Genomic DNA, 24,298 nt, shown 5'->3' with positions numbered 1-24,298 from the left:
ATGCAGGGGTCCAAGCACTTGGGCCATCTTTTGCTGCTTTTCTAGATGCATTAGCAGGGAGCTGGATCTAAAATGAAACAGCCTAGACTTGAACTGGTGCCCATATGGCATGCTGGCACAGCAGGTAGAGGCTTAACTTACTATGCCATGGTGCTGCCCCCACCCCCACCTTTTTTTTCTCTGTTAAATTTTAAGTCAGCTCGTCAACTTCCAGGAAGTAGTCTATGTTAGTTTAATAACCTTTAGGTTATAGCTTGGTGAACTGTACTGGCTGTGACAGTAATTGTCTTGTAGCATGTCCTAGCATGCTCCATTACAAAGGCTGAAGTTTTTTTGACCGGATTTAGCAACACTGAAGCCTCCTTCTAGCGCCAGCTGCACACCTGCTCTGCTTCTGCATCTGTGCAGCTGTGGCTTCCTGCCACACTTCCTGCCCTTGGCCTTGGTCAGAGCTGAACTGTTCTGTAGTTGGGAGCCAGAGCTTCTTCCAGATCTCCCATGTGACAAGGCTCAAACACCTGAGCCATATTCTGCTGCTTTTCCAGGCACATTAGCAAGGAGGTATATTGGCAGTGGAGCAGTCAGGACTTGAATTGGTGCCCATATGGAATGCTGGCACTGCAGGCAGCAGGTTTGCCAGCTAGGCCACAACACCAGCCATGGGATTTCATTTTTCAATAGAAAGAGAAGTGGATCTTTCCCAGTGTCTTTTCCTCCAAGTGTGCGTGCCACGAATGTGTTTTCCAACTTTGAGCAGTGCTGACTAAGCTTTCATTGGCCACTGCTGGGGTCCTAGTGTACACTGTGGGTGACCTCCTGTACATTCATGTTGAATCTTCCTGTTTGTATTCAGAAGACAAATTGACCTGTGTGATTTTAAATTTACCAGTTTTTCTAATGTCTGCTTTTAATGTTCAGGTGATACCAGTCTTGCACAATATGTTAGAAAGCTTTTAATCTTTTCTAAGCCTAGACTGGTTCAATATGGAAGTCATTTCTTCATTGGCTTATTTTGATTAGAGGCATAAGGACAGAGACAGAAGCAGAGAGTGTGAGAGATAGGGAGACAGCTGCCAGCTGCTGCTTCACTCCCCAGCCGCCTGCACTGGAGGAGCCAGGCTCCGGGGACGAGAGCAGCCAGCATCTCTGTCCAGGTCTCCTGTGTGGGTGTGGGTGCCAGAGATCCAGTTACTTGAACCACTACCTGCTGCTTCCCAGGCTGACAGGAAGCTGCAATCAGAAGCCAAGGGTGGCATTCAAACCTCAGGCATGCCCATGTGGGGTATGGGCATCTTTTTTAAAAAATTTACTTGTATTTGAAGAGATGGAGAGAAAGATCTTCCATTTACTGGTTCACCCTCTACATGGCCCCAATGGCCTGAACTGAGCTCTAAGCTTGATCAGAAGCCAGGAGCTTCTTCTGCGTCTTCCACATGGGTTCAGGGACCCAAGAACTCTCTGAAACATCCTCTCTTGCTTTCCCAGACCACAAGCAGGAAGCTGCACTCAAGTGGAGCAGGTAGGACATGAACCGGTGCCCATATGGGATGCCAGTGATTGCAGGTGGAGGATTAGCCTGGTGCATCACTGTGCCAGACCCAGCACGTGGACATCTTAATTGGAGTTGTAACTGCTGGGGCAAATGCCCACCCTGTAGATAATTATTTATGTGTTAAGGATATATTTATTTGAAAGGCAGAATTACAAGTGAAAAATTTTCTGTCCATTGGTTCCCTTACCAAATAGACCACCACAGGCCAAGACCAGGAACCAGGGGCTCTGTTTCAGTGTCCCATGTGGGTAGCAGGTGTCTGCCTGATTTTTTAGGGTGTATGAGCAGGGAGCTGGATGAGAGGCAGGGAGCTAGGACTCGAACCATCATTCGGGATATCATCATTGCAAATGCTGGCCTAATTTGCTCTGCCAAGCGCTGGCCCTTGGAATTGTTTGCTGAAATAAAACTTGCTAATGAGTACCCTTGGGTCAGACTTCCTGGCTGTTGCCCTGGGCAGCTTCCCAGCACCCTGGTCCACCTGGGCAGAGCTCACTCTAGTTTCCTGCCTTCCCCTTATTGCAGGATGCAGAGGCAGATGTTTGTGTGATGTCGAAAGAGCTCCCTTGTCCATGGTTTTATCTCTTCTCTCACTATGGCTTAGTTCTAGTTCCTCCCTTTTTCTCCTTCAGAGTTTGGGTTTTTAATATTTTTTTCTCCAGAAAACTAACCCTTATGCAAGTCTAGTTATTTGTATTGTTTAATCATTCATTATTTTGCTTTTGTTTTTACTGTTTTCATTTCAGCTTGTTCACTGAAGTGTGTTTGTGGTTTATTTAGTTTTTTTTTTTTTTTTTCTGTCCTGTTACATTCAGTTTCTAATCAATGCGCTTAAAACCCAAGCCTTGGGCCCGGCGGCGTGGCCTAGCAGCTAAAGTCCTCGCCTTGAACGCCCCGGGATCCCATATGGACGCCGGTTCTAATCCCGGCAGTTCCACTTCCCATCCAGCTCCCTGCTTGTGGCCTGGGAAAGCAGTCGAGGACGGCCCAAAGCTTTGGGACCCTGCACCCGCGTGGGAAACCCGGAAGAGGTTCCAGGTTCCTGGTTCCCGGCTTCAGATCGGCGCAGCACCGGCCCGTTGCGGCTCACTTGGGGAGTGAATAATCGGACAGAAGATCTTCCTCTCTGTCTCTCCTCTCTGTATATCTGACTGTAATAAAATGAATAAATCTTAAAAAAAAAACAAAAACCCAAGCCTTGGGGCCTGGTGTGATGGCTCAATGGCTAAAATCCTCCCTTGCAAGTGCCAGGATCCCATATGGGCACCAGTTCTTGTCTCGGCTGCTCCACTTTCCATCTGATTCCCTGCTTGTGGCCTGGGAAAGCTGTATAGGACATACCAAAGCCTTGGGACCCTGCACCCACATAGGAGACCCAGAAGCTCCTGGCTCTTGATTGGCTCAGCTTCAGCTGTTGCAGCCACCTGGGGAATGAACCGGTGGATGGAAGATCTTTCTCTCTGTCTCTCCTTCTCCCTGTAAATCTGCATTTCCAATAAAAATAAATCAATCTTAAAAAATGGTTAAAAGAAGAAAAAAATAACCTCAAGCCTCAAAAGATTTTCTGTGGCACCTTCTCCCCATATCTGGCCCGTCAGGAAATCCTGCTCTGTGCCCCTGTTCTCTGTAGGTTCTGAGGGGCAGAGTGCCACCTCTGCCACCTGTCCCCAGCTGAGTGGTGGTGGAGCCTCTCTCTCGCAGGGTCTCCTGCTTCCAGCGGGGCCTCCCTTCTGACCACTTCAACACAACAGAGCTAGCGTACCAACCCTGGGTGTGTATGTCCTATAGTCATCGAATCACATAATTTTAAAATGCTTAAGGATCACGGTTTCTGTTTTTAAGGATTTATGTGTTTATTTATTTAAAAATTCAAGTTAGAGAGAAGGGGAGAGGGAGAGTGAGAGCAAGAGAGAGAAAGCGAAGTCTTTCATCTACTGATTCTCTCCCCAAAGGATCGTAGTGGCTGGGGCCAGGCCAGTCCAAAGCCAGGAGCCTGGGCCCTCATTCAGTCCTCCTGTGTGGGTGCAGGGGCCCAAACACTTGTGCCATCTTCTATTCTTTTCCAAGTGCATTAGCAGGGAACTGGATCAGAAGTGGAGCACCTGGACTCAAACCTGTGCCCATAAGGGATGATGACTTCACAGACGGTGAGGTTTCATTTGCTACACACAGGACTGGCCCTAGGGTCGCTGTGTCACTGCTCATCAGTAATTACAGGAGCAAATGTGCATGTGTGTATGTGTGTAAGCACAGGGAGAGAGAGACAAATAGCAACAGAGACTGAAAGAAAATAGAGGTGCAGACAGCAGAGGGCCTGGGTAGAGGTCGCCACATGAGGACCCGCTCCCTTGGTAACAGCAGCTTGTGGCCCCTGGCCATGGCAGATGCTAGCTCTGGCCGTGGGGGCTCCCTGCTCAGCCCTCAAGGCCACCTGGAGCTGGAGTGATGGCCCTGGCCTGTCCATGGGCTCATTTTATTTTACTGACCTATTTTGTTTCTCAAATTTGTTTGTGTGAAAGAAAAGAGTAGAAGAGAAAAAAAAATCTTCCAACCACTGGTTGACTTCCCACATGCCTACAGCAGTCTTGGGTGGGCCTGTCTGAAGTCAGGGGCTCTAGCTGGGTGTCCCATATGGGTGGTGGCAACCCAGGTACAGTAAAGCAGGGTGTTGTCAGGCCACAGTGTGGGGTAGGGGCCCACCAAGTGGCTCCTGCACTGCTCTGCCAAACCTCCAGTCTTGTGGCTTATTTTGAGTCTCACCTGAGCCCACTTGTTTGCTTTTCGTGTCCCATGCTGGGATTCCCAGGAGTTTCGCCCTCGGGAGGGCCTCCTCATACAGCTGGCTAGAGGTTCTGTGTCCAGAGAGACTGACACAGCCCTCATCTGCTGCCCCTGGGGGATGCCCCTGGAAAGCAACCATTGTACACACCTGTTCTCCCCATTGTCAACAGTGTGCTGTGCTTTTTGGGTATAGCTGTATGTCCCCTCGACTTGCTCCTAGACTGGCATGGCCAGTGGCATGTGGGATGATGGTGATAGTGGCTAGAAGTCCCCGCACACTCGCCATGCTGACTCATGTGTACCCTTTTTGTCATCCCTGGTTCACTGTCCTGGAGCAGGCCAGAACTCCTTGGGAAGTGGGCTTCAGGGGTGAGGTGCTCTCTGGGGACCTGAGTGGGCCCAGCTGGGAGGCATCCTGCTGGGACATGTGGCACTGAGCTGCCTGCCACGTGCCTAGCCTGCAGCTCTGGGTTAGAAGCCTGCGACTTAGGTTTAAGAATAACTCAGTGATGTCACTGGAGCAGCCCATGTAAGTGTTTTGTTGATAGGCTTTTTGTCTTGTCTTCTTTCATAAAAACATATTTCTTTTTCCCCTGGCCAATGCATGGTCCCCCTCCGCCCCCGCCCTTGGGGGGTTTATCCTTTGATGTGAACTGGAAAAAAATGTTGCCATTTTAAGACCTCTTAAAGCTTGTGTGGATTTATTGTGTGTACAAATGGAGATGCAGATACTAGTTCTGTTCTTAGCTGACGAAAAACAAGCAAAGCAAATAAATTTCGTGCTCCTTGGCATGGTAAACATGGTGAGGTATGGCTGTCTATCCTGGCAACAGCAGTTCAAGGTCGGAAATAATTCCTTCTCTCCTGAGCCTGCCTGCGACTGAAATTTGTTCCTAATTGTAGCCATAATTTTAGCATGCAATTAAACACATGACTTCCTTCGCAGCTGATGTCTTTCTCCCTAGTTTGACACCACACGGATGACACAAAAGCCCCGTTGGGGCGCATGGCCACGTCCATCTGTCCGGAGGCCATGTGTGGGGTCACCACTGTTTGAGCAGATCTGGCGACCCAGTAGGAACGACCCCTTGGCCCAGCAAGTGGCAAGCAGTGAGACCACTCCAGTACTGTTTCCAGGGCTCCTGCCTGCTGGCTAAAGTCAACCAACCTTCATCCAACCTGGGGTCTATTCTGTTGCTAAGGGGAAGACTTGCCAGGCGGGTAAACCAGTGGGAAGAGACCATGGGGGACCTGTGGGGATGGGAGCAGGGCTGATGGAGGTCATGTGCATCCTAGGGCTGTGGAGGAGAGGAGCCTGGAGTCCACGAGGCCGGGCAGCAGATCACCTGCCCAGGGGAGGGGCAGGATTTGTAGGATACAGCACTAAGGTGGCCTTCCATGAGGTTGGGATGGTGTACCTAACCTGTGTGACATCTTATGACTTACTGCACTTAACCCATGGTCTGTCTTCTTTCAAACCCAGTTCTCTGTAATACTGCAACAAGGTGGAGGAATCCACCGTGGGGGAGGGTATGGGGAGGGGTTGGGGGAATCCCAGAGCCTATGAGACAGTTTCACATTATGCAATGTAATCAATAAAAAATAATATAACAACAACAACAACAACAAAAAAAACCCAGTTCTCTCCCCGCAGTGTGCCCGTGCCTTCTCACTCCCTCTGTGTTGGGCCAGCGGCAGCTCCTCTGCTCTTGCCATTCTCCCCTGGTCGTGGTGTCAGCTTCCTTTCCCCTCGCTGAGGGGCTGGTTCTGCTCCCTGGCTTTGCCATTTCACTTAGGTGCCTTAGGTGAGCATGATGTTGACAGTGAGCTTGCTCACTCTACACCCCTTGTAACTACTCAAAATACTCTTTCAGATGGCAAGTTTGGTGCCTACATGCAAGTGCACATTCAGAACGACGGACCTGTGACCATAGAGCTGGAATCTCCGGCACCTGGCGCTGCCACCTCTGACCCAAAGCAGGTAAGCCTCCAGTGCGGGGCTGGGGTCTGGGTCCTGGGCCACGGAAGTCTCTCTTAGTTTTGATTTAGTCCCTGATATCCTTGTTTATATAACACTCACTTCCCCAGCAATGAGTGCTGTAGCAGAATGGGACAGTCCACCTCCCTTGCTCCCTATTCGGATTCTTGGTCAACGTTTGCTCAGCCCCTTCTGGGCCCTTGTTCCTTTGTCAGATTCCATGGAGCTTGCCCACCACTGGGTGGCAGCAGAGCCATGGCCCAGGCCTGGATAGTTCCCTGGTTTGGAAGTCATCTTTTGTGGTGTATCTTGCGCACGTGACATTTATGTGATATTCTGTTACACATGTTCTCTCCAAGTGTGTCATTTGCGTGTGACATCCTGTTACCCATATTCTCTGCAGTGTTCCTTCTCCATGGGACAAACGGCCACCCACATTCAGTCCAGAGTCTTGTCCATGTGGCATCCTGTCCCAGGTGTGGGTAGATGTGCCACGCACAGCTCTGTGTTCATTTTGCTAAAGCATTCTCTGACCTGGATTTACTGCCAGCTCTGTGAGCTTTCAAAGAAAAAAAAAAGCTTTCAGGTAATTAAGATCTGGAAAGGAAATGTGTTAGTGTCGCATTTATATGCCCTCATGCAGGTTTAATACACCTGTTCAAGGCTGTAATTAGCACTTGATGGAGATGTGGGCCTGGCAGGCAGAGGAGTGAGGCTGAAAGGACATGGCTGTTCTGCTGTCCTTTCCCTCCCTTGCTGGGATCCACGAGGGGCAAGGGTGCAGCCGATGACGGAGGCTTGGCTGCTTCCCAGTCGTGTTCTCACGTGGACCGGGTGCGTTCTTGCTTGTAACCGATGCCTCGTGTCAGGGGAGACCTAGGGGCATGGCTGCTGTGGCGATGCTGGCGTGACAGAATGGTGCTGGAGGGCCCTGGAATTACCAGTAGCTTCTAACCAGTCACAAATGATAAGTAGCCTTGCAAATGGGAGCTTTGTCTTTCAAAGTCATTTGAGAGAGAAAAAGAGTTCCTGGCATCCCATAAGTGTAGTATCTTATATAGCCATAGTACAGTAATTAAGACGTTGAAATTCATATTGATACAGTAGTGTTAATTTCATTGATAAACACATTTGGATTTTACCAGGTTTTTATCTTTTGATGCTCGTTTTCTGCCCCAGGACAATGCAGGATCCCACATTGCCTTTGGTTGTCATTTCTTCTTTGTCTGTGGCAAGTCTTGGGCAGTTCCTCAGTCTCTCCTGGTCTTCCCTGATCTTGACCCTCAGACTAGCTTGCTGTTTTGCTTCCTGTGATGACTTTAAGACTCTGCATGTTGGCAGGGAGAGGGAGCAAATAGCACCAATGTGATCTTGTGTCCTTTGGGGTGCTCCTCTCAGGAGGCACGAGGTGTGGCTGTGTCTCTGGACAGGTGCTGTTCACCTTGTCATTCGAGGCAGGGGGAGTCTCCCAGAGTCCTCCGCCCTGTGGGACCTGCCACCCTGTCTCCCCTGCTGTGGTCCTTCCTCATCGTGGCTGACAGACTGTGCTCTGCTTTCCCACTGCAGTAGCAGAGCTGGTCTTCCCTGGCCAAGGCCAGCCTCTGTGCCCAGGCTAGCAGTGATTGCACAACTTTGGGGGCCCCGTGGAAAGTGAAAATGGGGAGCCCTTTGCTGTGAGATGGGAGTACAAGGTCTGGGGAGGTTCCATGAATGCAACACCTCTGGAGGTCACCACACCCCTTCTTGCTAGACTGGGCTCGCACCCTTCCCGCCTGCCCTCTCAGCCACCTCTGTCCTCTTGATAGGGCTAGCTCTTGGGCCCATGCTTTATTTCTGCTAGCTTATCATTAGCATTAACTTGAAGTGATTTATTAGAGAGGCAGAGCACTGGAGAAAGTGGAGCAAAGTAGAGTATAGGTACATAGATAGCTGTTCCATCTTTTGGTTTGCTCTCCAGATAGCTGCAATAGTTAAGGCCAGTCTGAGCCAAACCAGGAGCCAGGAATTCCACCTGGACCTCCCATGTGGGTGGCAGGGGTTCGAGCTCTTGGGCCACCATCCCTGCTTTCCCAGGTGTAGTAGCAGAAGCTGAATCAGAAGTGGAACAGCTGGGATTTGAGCTTGCACTCTGATATGGGGTGCTGGAATTACAAGCAGTGGCTTAAGCTGTTGGGCAACCGCACAGGTGCCCTGGCTTGTTAGTATGCTCGGGTGCCTGCAGTAAGAAGTGCCTCATTTTCCCTCCTGCTCAGCTCTGTGAAGATGCTCGCTGGGCTGTCTGCGCCTCCTGAGCCTTCCCCACAGTTTCCCCTCAGCCACCGCGGCCCTTCTGCACCGAGAGTCGCTGCAGCCCTGTCTTCCGGGTCGCCCTCTCTCCCAGTTAGCTTCTTGCCTCTGGCTACTCCTCAGGATCAACTTGATCAGTATTCTCTGGTTTTGATGTATTATTCTGCTTTAACTCTATGTGGAGAAAAATTTTAATTGGGTGTGTGTTTATCAGTCTAAATATTTTTTTCTAGGAACTAACAGTTCCTAACGGGTAGCACAGTATACCCCTAGGATTGTCCACCTTCTTTTTAGTTAGCTAGTGCTCCCTGCTTGCTTGTTCAGGCCAAAGGATGCCAAGACACAATTATCTCTGGAAAGTAAGGTTGCAGATCTAATGTGCAACTTGAGGACTTGACTGTATTGTATTGCAGACCAGAAAGTTGCCCAGAGAGTGAATTTTAGGTACTTAGACCACAAACATTCTCTCTCTCTCTCTGTCTCTCTGTCTCTCTCTCTCTCTCTCTCACACACACACACACACACACACGCACACACACGGTAATTAAATGTCCATTGATGGCTGTGTCATTTGTGTGGCCATAGTGACCATGTATGTATATTTTTAAAAAAGATTTATTTATCTCTATTGGAAAGGCAGATTTACAGAGACAGAGAGAAAGATCTTCCATCTGCTGGTTCATTCCCCAAGTGGCCTCAGTGGCAGCTTTGTTGATTCAAAGCCAGGAGCCTCTTTTGGGTCTCCCATACAGGTACAGGATCCCAAGGCTTTGGGCTGTCCTCCACTGCTTTCCCAGGCCATAAGCAGGGAGCTGGAAGGAAAGTGGAGCAGGCACGACACTAACTGGCACCCATATGGGATCCTAGCGTGTGCAAGGCAATGATTTTAGCCACTAGGCTACTGTGCTGGGCCTCCCCATGTATGTATATTTCAGGTCATCATGATGGTAAAGCTGTTTGGCCTAATGGTTGGCCTGGTTGATGCTGTGTCCCACATCATAGTACCTGAGTTTGAATCCCAGCTTTGCTCCTGCTAATGTAGACCCTGGGACGTAGCAGCTGATGGCTCAAGGACATGAGGGATCCTGTTTGACTTTCAGCCTGGCACAGATCCAGCTTTTGCTGGCATCTGGGAATTAAGTCAAGAGATGGGGGATTTCTCTCACTGCACTTAGCAACAACAACAACAGCAACAGCAACAACAACAACAACAACAACGGATCCTTTAAAAAATGGTTTGTGAGCTAGTGCCCGTATAGGATGCTGGTACTATAGGTAGATGCTTTGTTTGCTATCCCACTATGCCAGGTCTAAATGACAATAATAAAAAAGTAGTATATCTTAAAACGTATACAATAAAACAACCAGAAGACAAACCAAAAACTCACCAATATCCAAATGGCAGGTTTAAAACAAGATATTTTCAGTTATTTTGAAAGCATTATGGAGAGAGTGGTAGAGAAAGAGAGAAATCTTCTATCTGCTGATTCACTTTGCAAATGACCGAAATGGCCATGGCTGGACCAGACTGAAGCCAGGAGCCAGGAGCTTCATTCACATCTCCCCTGTGGGTTCAGGGGCCCAAATGCTTGGACTGTCTTCTGCTGCTTTCCTAGGTCATTAACAGGAAGGCGGATTGGAAGTGGAGCAGCCAAGATATAAACTGATGCCCATATGGGATGCTGGCTCTGTCATATGTTAGCCTGCATTATTTATTTATTTATTTTTAACGACTTTTAATGGCTGTGTTAACTCATTAACATAACACTATAATTATTTCTTTAAAAATAATAAATTAATTTTATTTTGATGATGTTTACATAATTGAGAGGGATGCATGCCCATGTGGACCATCAGTTAGGGTGGGGAGGGTAAAGGGTGTAAGTGGAGAGAGAAGGAGAGAGGGCCCCTCCCAGCAGGCTAACTGCTTCAGTACCCAGGAACAGGGAAGGCTACCAATGTGGAGCATGTTCTGAGGCTACTGCGTAAGTAGTTTTGATAATTCTGAGATGCTGTTCATTTTGTTGCTTCAAGGTTGAGGAAATCCTTCCAAGGTTCATTGGCTGACATAGTCTACCTTAGAGTCTCGATTTGCCCAGGTACTTGTTGGGGGAACTGTCCTTTGCAGGACTCAATGAACTGGTTGTCATGTCCCACGCGGCATCCTCCTCTGCTTTCCAAGGATATAGGTGGGCTCTGGATGAGAAGTAGAACAGCCAGGACACAAACCAGGGCCAATATGGGATACCAGGGCTTGCAGGGGCGGATTAGCTGGTTGAACCATCGTGCTGGGCTCTGGTGCGTTTTCTGGAAGCGCATGGGTTGTCCTGTGTCAGTTGCCATTATCCATGTGTTTGCTGACCCTGGAGTCTGAGGCACAGGTCCTTAGTGGGTCGCAGCGAGCAGGCACAGAAAGGCCATGGTGACCATGGGACTGGCCTCTGCCTCTGGCCATCTTCTCAACGAGAAGGCATTTCCTTTTGGAGCCAGTGCTGATTTGCTTGCTTTGGTGTTGATAGGAAGAGCAGGATTCACATGTATCTACCAGGCGTTCTCTTCCCCATTGTACTGCAAGCTGCTTCATCCTCGCTGTGTATAAATATGGCCTGTTGAAGCCATCGACACAAATGAACAGCAGATCCACAGGTGTGCCTGTGTCTGCATGAGTGTGCCTTTGTGTGTGGAAGTGTGGTTGTATTGGGTCCCTTTGTTATGTGGCGGTGTGCTGGGCACTGTGAGGCAGAGAAAGGGGTACTGTCCCCCCTTCCCTGTGACAGGCTAGCTACAGGCACCAAGGCATCAGCATCTCCTTCCTGGCTGGTACCTCCCCCAGTTGGGGTCCTCCCCATTCTCAGAGTAGGTGGAGCTCTTTCCTGCCTTGGGGTTTTCCCTTCAGTCGGGGGCACCTCCTCTCCTGGAACTCTCTGACCCCCACGCTGCCTTGGTCACAAGGTCCTGACGGTTTATCTTTCCATCTGCTTGCCCTCTGGCTTCTCTGGGCACACCTCTCTCAGTCTCACCTGCTGCTGTGCCTGGGAGGCAGACCTGGCATGTGTCCTTAGCTATGACTGTGTTGACCTTTAGGGATGAACAGAAGACAGTGGTGCTTTTCAAACTGGTACCTCCAATGCTACATTCTTGTAGGAGCATCAGAGCTCTGTCAATGGCTGACATGGCTGCTGCAGGCCAAGACTGGGCTCGTCCAGGTGGCCAGCGAGTTGCCCACTTACCCAGCTCTGTCTTCATGTTGGAAACAGCCCACGGTGAGAAGTTGGAGGAACATGGCATTCTTGCTGAAAAAGGAGGCACTTTCAAGGGAGCAGGGCACAGAAGCAGTAGCCAACACACTGGGCAGAAGCTGAGGTTTTTATGGACAAACATGCTTCTGGAACATTCTGATTCCTACCTGGTGTGTGCTTGCTGGTGCGTGACTTCTCCCATGGGCAGACAGACATGGGGGGACTGTACCTCCTGGCCTGCCATTCATGGGGTAGGAGCTGATGCTTGCTCTTGTAATCCTGAGTTCCTTCTCCCTAGTGTGTCAGGGGGTCTTTTCCTGAGTGCTCTCCCCCCAGTGTATGTAGAAGTCTTTTCCTGGGCCTCTCGCAAGTGAGAGCAGGTGGATGCTTTCCTGGTAATGAGGGAAGTTTGAGTTTGAGGGGTTTGTCCCTGGAGCCCAGGGCCTGTCTGGTTCATGGTGTTGCCATTAGTTATGTTCCCATTTCTTTAGAGCAATTGAAAACCCCACTAAATTGAAATGCTACGAAGAGCTAAAAAAAAAAAATGAGCTTTGAAATACATGTCTCCAAGTTAACTGATGTGTTTATTGACAAACCACTGGGATGAGTTGACCAGTGAAAAATGGTACGTTGGATTTGTATGAAGCTTTTAATGTTATGCCTCTCTGAATCTCCCCATTGCTTTGTCTAATTTTCTTGGTGTACTTGTCATAGCAAGAGCATCCATCCCCGGTGCCTGGACCTTGGAATGTCAGGAGTGAGACATCCATGGCCTGTGCAGGGTTGGAAAGAAATATGTTGGGGAGAGCAATTCCATTCGGTTTCCTTGCAGGGGTGGATTGAATGGCCCCTTGAGTCTCCGGTGCTGTGGAGTCCAAAGGTGACATGGGGGTCAAGCAGGGACACGGGTGACCTGCCTCCACCAGGCAGCCCCCTCACAGATGCACAGACAGGCTCTTGAATGCTGCTTATTGCAGTTTGATGGATAATCTATGTTCCATTTGAATATGAGGAAGTCCTGTGTTCATGCTGGTCAGTTTGCACCTCATCCCAGGAGAGCATCCGTTGGAATATTGCTTCCTTTTCCAACCTTTTTGAAGCCCTGTTTTCTGGCTCCCTGACTAGGTTGGCATTAGCTTTGCGGTTCCTTTGGCCTCATCGGACCTTCATTTGTTGTCTTGCCTCAATAGCGGGAGTCCCCATCTGGCTGGTGGGACAGTACGAGACCTTGCTGTTTATCCTGATCCGTTCATCCGTCTGCTTCATTGGCTGAACGGCTGTTCAGTAAGTGTCCTGCTTTGTCCCCATGGCAGTGGGCATGCCGCAGAGTGTCTTGTCTGCCCTCAGTTTAGGCTTGGTCTTATGATCGTGTTGGGTATACTGGACCCCAGCTTCCAAGGCCCAGCCTGTGACACTGACGTTCCCCCCCTCTTCCCACGCTGGGATCATCCTAGTTGCCTGAGCACCTGCTTCCCTGTGTGCTCTTTTTCTTTTTCCTTCCTCCTTCCCTCCTTTCTTTCTTAGATTTACTTATTTATTTTTATTAGAAAGGCAGAGTTGGAGAGAGAGATCTTCCATCTGCTGATTCATTCTCGGAATTGCTGTGATGGCCAGTGCTGAGCCAATCCGCAGCCGGGAGTTGGGAGCTTCTTGTGGGCCTCCCGCTTGGTTGCAGAGGCACAAGGACTTGGGCCATTCTCTGCTGCTTTCCCAGGCCGATAATAGTGGAGTTGGATGGGAAGTGGAGCACCCAGGACTCAAATTGGCAACAATATGGAGTGCTAGCACCACAGGTGGAGGCTTAGCATGATACACCATGGTGCCAGACCCTCTCTATCCATTCTGAACCTGCACTCCCCTCAGGTGGTGGTTGTTTGGGCCCTGCCACTGTCACAGCAGTCAGAGTTTGTGCAGAGGCCAGGGCTGTGCCTGGGGTGTGGCCTGCTTGACACTTCTGCATTTGACAGGAGCAGGTAGCAACCTAGATGTTTCCAAGCAAGCTGGCTTTCTCTGGATGAAGGGGCACAAGGATGGATTTTACAGTAGCATTTTATTTCTGTGTCAATAGCTGTGCAAAGTCAGGCCACTGTGGACTGTCCACAAAACCTTGGCAAGGCAGCCACCTGAGACTTTCATTGCTTGATTGACTTGCATGTTACCTTTCTGAATCCTACTGAGTGGCAAACATTGAAAAGCACTTGCCGCCTACTATCAGAATCTGACTCTGAGGTTTAAAGCTGTGACCTGGTCTTCTACGTTTGACACATATAGTATCTCATCCCATGCCAGGGTGGGGTGTCTGTTTTGCTTTAAAACAGTCCTCAGGACACTAATGGGCTAGGACTTCATTGGTTTGTTCCTGTGTATGTGTGTTGGGCAGATTCTTTGTGCTTTTAATCTTCTCATCTAACTTGTGGGTATGTTCAAAATGAAGAAAACCCCTTACCTTGTTGACTCTACTTGTCACACCTGAGCAGGGGCCCTGACACTCCCAGGGCAGGGAGGTAAGGTTTATCCTTCCACAAACCCACACTGCGAGCACAGCAGCAGTAGCATCATGTGGGCTCAGGTGTGAGTGGAGAATTATTAGCCTTTCAGTTAATTCATTAGGTGTGTCATGGTCGCAGGTCATTGTAGAAAAATGTTCTGCCATGCGGTGAGGTTTTTTGGAAAGCCTTGTTGCAACGTTTGCCTCAGTAATGGAGAGAGGAGGATCTGAAAGTGACAGGAGAAAATGCAGCTCTTGTGATGGTGGCTTTAAAGGCCTGCCACCTGCGCTGAGGCAGCCTCTGATGAGGTCGTGTCTGCAAGAAGGGACTGGTGAGTGATGGGGTAGCAGTCGGGTCCGGTGGCTTTCAGCGGCTCCCGGACTGTACTTGCCCCCTAGGTTTTACATGTATGCGGGTGTCCATGTGTGCCCCTGAGTGCCCTTCTCCCAGCAATCCCATCACAGTTGCCAGAACTCCAAAGCTGTGAAGCTGCTGGCGGGGTGGGGACTGCGGTGTGCTGAGATTGTGTCTTTCTCTGCCATAGTCACCCAGGGGCGGACTGGGTGCCCTGGAGGTGGCATGGAGCTAGCCAGGGAATCGTGCAGACCCTGTCTGGGTTGGGGCGTGTCGAAGAGCAGCATGGTTAGGTTTCTGCAGGTCTCATGTGCACTGCACACTGGCGTCTGAGAACTGCTGGACCAGAAACACTCTGATGTGGCCATTATCAGCTGCTCCAGGTGCTGGTTTTTCACTGGCCCACTCTGCCCTCCATTTCCCAACCCCAAGGTCTAAAAATACTTTACAACCCGTGTTCCTGCTGCTGTTCAGAGGCAAGACAGCCTTGCGGCACCCCTGACGGATGTGATGATGGAAATGTTCCTGGAGCATGGTGCCTTCACTGCACAATTACTGAAGTGCGGGGGAAGCTGGTGCAGCAGCAGAAACTACTGCATTGACCATGTGACTGGCAGTCGGCCACTGTGCCGGCGACACTGAGGCATGTGCTGGTGGAGTAACGTGCTGGAGAGACCGACCTGACCCGCGGGCTGGTGCACGGCTGGGCAAGGTGCTGGTGCTGCTGCTGTAGCTTCTTAGGACTTTTGGCTGAAAACTCCTTACTTCCTTCCTTTTTTTAAAGATTTATTTATTTGAAAAGCAGAGTTGGGGCCCGGCGGCGTGGCCTAGCGGCTAAAGTCCTCGCCTTGAATGCCCCGGGATCCCATATGGGCGCCGATTCTAATCCCGGCAGCTCCACTTCCCATCCAGCTCCCTGCTTGTGGCCTGGGAAATCAGTCAAGGACGGCCCAAAGCTTTGGGACCCTGCACCCACGTGGGAGACCTGGAAGAGGTTCCTGGTTCCCAGCATCAGATTGGCGCGCACCGGCCCGTTGCGGCTCACTTGGGGAGTGAATCATCGGACGGAAGATCTTCCTTTCTGTCTCTCCTCCTCTCTGTATATCCGGCTTTCCAATAATAATAAAATCTTTAAAAAAAAAAAAAAAGAAAAGCAGAGTTACACAGTGTAGCCAGGAGCCAGCAGCTTCCTCCAGGTCTCCTACATGGGTGCAGGGACCCAAGCACTTAGGTCAGCTTCTGTTGCCTTCACAGGTGCATTAGCAGGCAGCTGGATCAAAAGTGGAGCAGCCGGGACTGAAACTAGAACCCATGACCCGCTTTGCCGCAGTGCTGGCCCCTCTTTTGGGTTCTTGAATACTGTACATAGAATGCCTTACTCATCTGTCAGCGTATTAATGGACTAGAATGAAAATGCAGGACAACTTCCATCTTAGCCTTTGCACAGAAATTGAAGCGTAATAAAATGCATGAATGTGTGGCTCCCACAGGCAGCTGACTGGTTTTATGTATTTGAACACACATGATAAATCATTAAGGGCTCATATTTTATGGTATGCTATTCCCTGTTAAGTACCTGGTTAAGGCTTCTTACAGTGGACCATGGCCTACTTGCCTACAGAGTATTTACCGTTTCTGGAGTAAGTATGATTTTGATCTCTCTTCTGGGTTTCTGTTGATTCTTCCCTATCCTTGGGGTCCCTTTCGCACGGCCCCTCATCCACCCACACTGCCTCCCCCACACGACTTAGCTGTTTATCCAGTAGATGCTCACAGGGGGCCTGCTGTGTACCAGCCTTGCATCCAGGAGCAGCGCCGAGCCCAGGCCCAGTCCTCAGGGGGTTTGCCTCCTAGTGATGAAACACGCAAACACAAGCACAAGGCAAGTTGTGGTTTTAGAGAAATCAAGCCAGGGTCAGATGGGGAGAATGCTGTTGGGTGACGCCTGCCTTAGGGAGACAAAGGTCAGCAAGCCAAGAAGGAGCCAGGCAGGTGCAGACTGAAGGAAGGCAGGGCCCGCAGGAGTAGAGCTCTGGGTGACAGCTGAGAGGCTGCGTTGGCTGGAGCATGTGTGGCAACAAGGCCAGCGCTGTGGCTGGGCCTGGTGGAGCAAGGCTCACTTGCTAGTCGATTCCACTGGTGGGGAGCTGCGGAGTTACCAGTGCGCTGCGAGCTCTGATGTGTGTTTGTGTAGGGGGATGAGGCTGGACTGGCAGTGTGGGCTTGGAAGGAGGGTAGGGGTGAGTGGCTCCAGGGTGAGCAGCAGAGGGTCCTGGGTGGTGACTGGTGGTGAGACTCCGGTAGCACGCAGGAGGTAGGGAGCTGGATGGAAAGTGGAGCAAATGGGTTGTGAACCAATGCTGGCATGGGATCCCAGAGCTTGTAGGTGGAAGCTTAACCTGTTAAGCTGTGGGACTGGCCCCTGATGTGATTTAATGAAGAGAAACCAGCAAGTCCCAAGGGAGCCGGTGACTTCTTTCTTTAGTTCAGTATGAAGCCAGGTCCCCTATCCAGACACACCTGAATTATTACCAAAAAAAAAAAAGTCCTTGGATTGGATTTCTGTATGCCATTGTGGCTAATAGTGCCAGGGAAACGCCTCCATCTCAGTCTCAGGAGCCTCTCAGAAGAAAGCAAGAGCTATTTTTGGAAAACTATGTTCCTAGTGTTCATTGATCTTGAAAATTATGGGAAGGAATTGTCAGAGGGAGGTGGCAGCCCCTCTTCCCCCACTGCCGGGCGGAGGCCGATTTCCTGCACAACCCCCACCCCACCCGCTGGGGGCAGCTCAGACCTCCCCGGCTGGCTCCTGCAGCTGCCCCCCACCCCCGACTGCCCCCCACCCCCAGCCGCCCCTCATACTGCTGCTCCCTTTTTTTTTTTTTTTTTTTGCGGGTAATGGAACGCAGAGGACTGGCCCTTCTGTGAGGATGCTCAGCGCACAGTGTGGGCTTAGACCACTCTGCGTGGGGTGAGAAGGAGTCTCTGACCCTTGCTGATCCTGACAGCGAAGCCTCTATCTTGTGTGATCTTGTGTGATGCTTTTTTTTCCTTTTCCACCCCCTGCTCCCTTGGAGCGTGCTGCCCACCCTACAGCTCCGGGTAGTGGCCTTGGCCATGATGAGTGGCTGCTGAGGCACAGGGAGGGTAGAGGCCCCTGCTCGGTCATACTTGGGTCGGGTCGTGGCATCTTGTGGGAGAAGTCGGGCATCCTGTGGAGTTGCATTTCCTAGCGCAGACGCCCTCGAGCCTTAAGTGCTGGGGATCTTTTTGGTTGTTCTTTCTTTGTGTATAGGTTTGTGTTTGCATTTACTCTCTTCATTTTTTCCTTGGACGAATCTGCTATTATTATGTAATTATAATGATTTTTTTTTGTTTTTAAGATTTCAGGCAAGAAGCAGTGTATTAAGTGCAAAATACCAATCTTCAGCTTTTATAGTGTTCTTGGGTAGAAAGGCATTTTTTTGAAGATATATTTATTTTTATTGGAAAGTCAGATATACAGAGAGGAGGAGAAACAGAGAGGAAGATCTTCCGTCCGATGATTCACTCCCCAAGTGACCGCAATGGCCAGAGCTGCACTGATCCAAAGCCAGGAGCCAGGAGCTTCTTCCGGGTCTCCCACGCGGGTGCAGGGTCCCAAGGCTTTGGGCCGTCCTTGACTGCTTTCCCAGGCCACAAGCAGGGAGCTGGATGGGAAGTGGAGCTGCCAGGATTAGAACTGGCACTCATGTGGGATCCTGGTGTGTGCGAAGTGAGGACTTTAGCCGCTTGGCTACCACACCAGGCCCAGAAAGGCATTTTTATAGGAACAATTGTTTTCCTGTGTGTTATTTTTCTCACGAGTTCATAAAGTAACTTTTTATATCAGGCTTTGTTGCATGTGATACATAAAGCCAGTGTTCTTTAGAATGTCTAGAACGTGAAGGTACACTAAAGATACTGCTCACAGTAATCTTTCTCCTAGGTAGCACCAATGGTAAGTTCTATCCATTTCCTCCAATACTTGATAAAAATTACAGTCATGAAGCATAGAGATTATCTCTGAGTGTCTGTCATGAAGTGTGAAAATATATACACACATAAAATTTACAGTGTTAGGCATTTGTAAGCAGACTCTTCATTCATGTTGTTGGACAACTACTGTTACCAGCGCTGATACACAGACTCCTGAGGCTGTATGTATCCATCGCACAGTAACTCCCAGAGGCAGTGTTGTAGCATAGTATGCAAAGTCTCTACCTGTGGTGCCGACTTCCCCTACGGGGGCACCTGTTTGAGTCCTGGCTGCTCTGCTTTGAATGAGCCTGGGAAAGCAGTAGAGGATGGCCCAAGCTGCCTGGGTCCCGCACCCACATGGGAGGAATTCCTGGCCCTTGGCTTTGGTCTGGCCCAGCCCTGTCTGTTGGGGGGCCATTTGGGGAGAGAACCAGTGAGTGGAAAATCTTTATCTCCCTTTCTCTCTGTAACTTTCCTTTGTCAAATAGACAGTACACAGATTTTTTAAATACTTATTTTTAATTTTTAAAAATTATTATTATATTTTGATTATCTTTACATAGTTGATCAGGGCACAAAGGGTCAAGGGTTAGAGGAAAGTGGATAAGACCACGGTTTCCACATTCTCTCTCTTTTTTTTTTTTTCCCCTGTATCTGGAGTAAGGGGAGAGATAAAGGGAGAAGCCTTACCTAGCCTCCCACCCGTCCCAGGGTAGAGTGCACAAGTCTTTAATAAAATATTGTCACTCCCCATTTTTCCTTTTCTTCCAATCCTTAAATTTCTTTCCTTGAATTTAGAGTCTAAGGATCATGTGAACGAGATCATAAAGTGTTTGTCCTTTTGTGATTAGCTTACCTCATTTTTAGCATAATGTCTTCCAGATTCCTCCGTGTTGAACCTTCTGTTCAAAGCAGGTGTCAGAGGTTTCTTTTCGTAGGCTGAGTGGTATCCCAGTGCATCTGTGTACTGCCTGTGTTGATCTGTACATTTGGGCCATTTCTACTTTGTAGCTATTGTGAATGGTAGTGCTATAGACATTGGCATACGGATACTTCTAGAAGCTCTTCTAAATGCTTTTGTGTCTGTACTTACAAGTGGAGTTGCTGGATCATATGACAATTTTTTAAGTTTTGAGAAACAGATTATTTTTCATAGTGTCTGCATTTTACCTTCCCATTATTAATGCATGAAAGTTCTCTTTGTCTCGTGTTTTCTGTTTTTTTTTTTTTGTTTTAATAGTAATAATCCCAGTAGACATGAAGAAATATCACATTGTGGTTTTGATTTGCAGTCTGTATTGTTTAGTGATGTTGAGCATCTTTTCATGTGTTCATTGGAGGTGGGAGATTAGCAGGCTGAACGTGCCTGCCTCTATTGAAGTGTCCTGTTCTTCTATGTCCAAAGCCACAGTCTTGCAGGGAGAGATGTGGGTGTGGCCAGAGCAGGTGTCTCTTCCCCAGGGTTCTGGAGCACATGGCACACTTAGAGTACCAGCTCCTTCAAGCTTGGCAGACATGGTCTCAACACCTAGAGATGAAGATGCCATGCCCCGGCAGTGCATATCTCATTAGGTTATATATTTTTTTAAGATTTTATTTATTTTTATTGGAAAGGCAGATATACAGAGAGGAAGAGAGACAGAGAGGAAGGTCTTCCGTCCGATGGTTCATTCCCCAAGTGGCTGCAATGGCTGGAGCTGAGCCAGTCCGAAGCCAGGAGTCTCTTCCAGGTCTCCCATGTGGGTGTAGGATCCCAAAGTTTTGGACCGTCCTCGACTGCTTTCCCAGGCCACAGGCAGGGAGCTGGATGGGATGTGGAGCTGCCGGGATTAAAACCGGCACCCTCATGGGATCCTGGTGCATTCAGGGCGAGGACTTTAACCGCTATGCTCTGTGCCAGGCCCTAGGTTATGGTTTGAACGATACGTAACGGTCCCAGGAAGATCGTGCCTGACATAACTATAAATAGAATACCAAGGAACCACAGTGATCATTAGCATCTACACTGCTTGGGTTCCCTTTCCTGGCTGCAATGGTGTTTGACTGACATGTGAGTTTTATTTTTATGTTGAGATGCCCACATTGTGGGTAAGGATAAAAGGCCTATGGTCTCTAGCCTGGAGGACAACAGCCACGACAGTGGCCACAGCAGGAGCCAGTGGAGCTTTGGTGGACTCATTTCCCACTGAGCTTAAGCACTGTCTGATTAAGCTGTGAAAATGAAATGATTGTGTCCTGGCAGAGTGGCATTCGTGCTTGGCACAGTGAGCAGAGAGGTGAGTGGCCACTTTGAGGGTGTTTTTCCCTTCATCTTCCTAGGGCTCTGCTGTGTTTGGCATTGCAGATGATGCCATCCAGAGCCTCACATTGCTGCCTGGAGACCCACAGGGAGGTGTCACCCTTACACCTGTCCCTCAGAGCCCTGTAAGAGACCAAGGCGTAAGTGAGGCCCTCTGAATGCGGGCAGGAGTGGGCTAGCCATGGCAGGCCCTCACTGTCATGTGTGTCCTTACGGCCAACCAGGGCTGTGATGAGTTAGCAGCTGAGTTAGGTGTGACAATTTGTTGATGAGAGGCCCCGTGCTCAGGTGGATGGCATTGGGGACCAGGATGGTAAGGGCTTGTCATGTGCTGCAGGTCTACATTGGCCGGCCCAGCCATGTCCTGGGTGCCGGTGGGCAGCAGTGCAGTGTGGAGGTCCTAGAGCCCCTGGGCTTCTCCTGGTCCTGAGGCTCCAGGTCACCCTCGCTGCCCCTTTACCAGGGTCTGGAGAGCATTTACTAAATGCCTGGGGCAGCTCCTGCTTCCTTTCCTTATTTTTCTCCTCCCCAAAACCTTTGTGTGAGTTGGAATGAAGGAAAAGAAGATGTATACAAAGCAGGGCTGGGAGATGGGTGTTGGGGATTGTGACTTGACCTTGGCCGTGGCACAGAACCCCTGGATGCTGGGTCTCCATCCGTCAGGTCCGAGGGTCGGTGCTGTCTGGCGTACAGACCTGTGTTCCCGTTGTGCTGGTAGTGGGCCTTGTTGGGGACCACCTCCTCATGTGTCCTCCTGGGCTGTCTGTTGCCGCCGCTTTTCCTTAGGCCTTCATCCTTCAGAAGAAACCCACAGCCCAAAGTGGTTTTAAACGCTCCACTGGGGACTCCTGGGAACTCCACAGGCGTCAGTCTTCATGTACCTTGATGGGAATCAGATGTCGGAAGAGGAAGGCGTGTATGCTAATGAGCCATATGGGCCTGATTGCATTTCAGGCTCATCAGCCCTGACCTATAGAGATGAACCACTTACATTTGGCTTTAACTTTGAGCTCAGCAGAACAAAGGAAAGCCCTGACAATGGGGAAAGGAATTCCAGCCTTCTCTGCTCCTCTAATCAGCTAGCCCCAAGTGTCTGAAAGGCCAGGCATTTCAGAAAGAACAACTGCAAACAACTTGTGTGTGGTGAGTTTATATCTTCCACAACATATTGCCGGTCTCCTTGGCTCTGAAGGGAGGCTAATTTTGATGCTTGACCCCTAACTAGATAGGTAAAACTTAGGGCAGTTTCCTGCACTTAGTTCATTTTCATAAACATTTGATGGCTGCTTTGCATATGTCAGATTCTGTGTCAGGGGTTCTAGAAAGAGACAGAAAACATGCTTGCTTTCTTCAGGAGGGTCTGGCTTTAGTTGGGGAGATCACGCTGGGGCAGGTCCGAGAGGGCGCTGTTTGCTTGCAAAGGTGTGGAATGGAGCAGCCCCAGGGAGACGTGTGGTTGTCTGCACAGGTGCACACTAGTGGGTCTGGGCCTAGGAGGGTGAGGAGGTGGTGGCCAGGTTTGAAAGCTGGGAGTGGGCGGTACATTCCTGTGAGAGCGTGGGCAAAGGCAGGGGGCTTGAACTGCTAGCTGGGTGAGGAGCAATGGAAACTGATGGGCAGGATGATGAGCCAGGGGACCCGAGGCTGTGTCCTGGGGAGGAGCTTCAGGTGGTGGGCAGCCAGCCAGCAGGGAGAGTTGAGCAGGATGAGAAGGGTAGAGCTGCCCCTGGGTCTGTGACCTTCCTGCAGGATGGTGGAGAGGCGAGGGAGGGGCAGAGGGACTGGGAGGTGAGGTGTATGAGTGGGAACCCAGTGGGTGTGGGACCTGCCCCTCAGTGGGCTCCACATTCAGAGCAGTACTTTATGCACTTATTTATTTGTATTTGTTTGACAGGCAGAGAAGCAGAGAGAGGGGAAAGAGAGAGAGCTCTTCTCTGCTGGTTTGTTCCCCAAATGCTGACTAGTCCCCTGGTCAGGACTGACACTGAGACCTGGGAACTCCATCCAGGTGTCCCGTGTTGGGGGCAGGAGGCCTGTTACTAGAGCCATCCCCGGGGTCTGCACTGGCAGGAAGCTGGAGTTAGGAGCTTGAGCTGAGAGACCCTGATGTGGGGTCTGGGCATCCCAACTGCGAGGCTGGACACCCATTCCAGAAACGGTAGTGGTAAAAGGAGCTGCTTCCGGACCAGCTGTTCCATTGGTTCATGCATCCTTTCTCTTCAGTGCTAATCATTGTCCTCAAGTACCCAGTGGCCCATGCTTGGTATTTCATCCTTGGGGATAAAGGACCAGGCCACTGCCGGAGGAAGCTGGTCTGGTTTTCTTATCAGAGGGCATGCTAGAGTTGGTTGGAAGGGCTGCCTGAGGGATCTGGTTGTGGGTGATTGTGCTTGGTACTTGGCATTCTCACCCTAAGCCACTGCTTTTCACCCATGGATGTGTGTTTCCCATAGCACCCTTGACTTCAAGCTCTCTGGGGATAGGGTTGCAGGTGACTTCAGTCTACTGGAGACTGGGCTGTGTAGGGCAGGATGGTGACCCCTGCTCTGGCTCACTGCCTTGGGGCAAGGGGCGGGTATCTCTTGCCCAGGTCATCTGAAGTGCTGGAAGCTTATTGGCAGGGCTTGGTGCCAAGCTCCCTGTTCAAAATGTGCCTTTAAGAGACAAAAATGTCGACCTTCCCCTTTCTTTTGCAGTCTTTCTCTCAAATTGTCATGGTGCTTTTTATTTTCTGTTTAATGCCATTTTAACAAGGGAAAAAAAGAAATGATTAGCATGATTTTACCACTTGTATTATGCAGTGCCACCTTTAAATACAAATTTAACTCATCTGTAGATTGCCAAATTGACACTATTTGTGTTTTGCCGCTCATGCATGCATGGAGGATTTCATTAATTTTTTCCCCAAACTAAAGTGACTCCTTTTTTTTTTTAAGATTTATTTATTTAACTTGAAAGTCAGAGAGAGAGAGAGAGGGAGAGAGAGAGAGAGAGAAGGAAAGAGAGAGAGTTTTTATTTGCTGGTTCACTCCCCAGATGGCTGCAATGGCCAGAGCTGAGGCGATCTGATGCCAGGAACCAGGAGCCAGGAGTTTCTTCCGGGTCTTCCAGATGGATACAGGGTCCCGAGGACTTAAGCCATTTTCTGATGCTTTCCTAGGCCATTATTAGAAACCTGGATCAGAAGCAGAGCATCTTGGACTCAAACTAGTGTCCACATGGGATGCTGGCACCATAGGTGGAGGCTTAGCATGCACTGTGCTGGCAATGGGAATTTTGTTATTAGAATGTTGCAAATGAGTGTACCTATTTTTGCTTCTC

The 24,298-nt window shown here is 49.8% G+C and overlaps 1 protein-coding gene across 1 annotated transcript in view; it reads left to right on the top strand.

Moving 5' to 3' along the window:
• Positions 1-24,298, top strand: part of DTD1 (D-aminoacyl-tRNA deacylase 1) — a 104,631-nt gene that overhangs the window by 12,304 nt on the left and 68,029 nt on the right. Inside the window, exon 4 of the mRNA XM_004585639.4 lies at positions 6,208-6,314. Coding sequence (XP_004585696.2) covers positions 6,208-6,314 — 107 coding nt within the window. The remainder of the gene's footprint in view (positions 1-6,207; positions 6,315-24,298) is intronic.

The sequence above is a fragment of the Ochotona princeps genome, chromosome 22, assembly GCF_030435755.1.
Source record: "Ochotona princeps isolate mOchPri1 chromosome 22, mOchPri1.hap1, whole genome shotgun sequence".
NCBI classification, from domain to species: domain Eukaryota; kingdom Metazoa; phylum Chordata; class Mammalia; order Lagomorpha; family Ochotonidae; genus Ochotona; species Ochotona princeps.
Note: the sequence above shows the minus strand (reverse complement) of the source record. Positions and strands in the feature narration are given on the sequence as shown.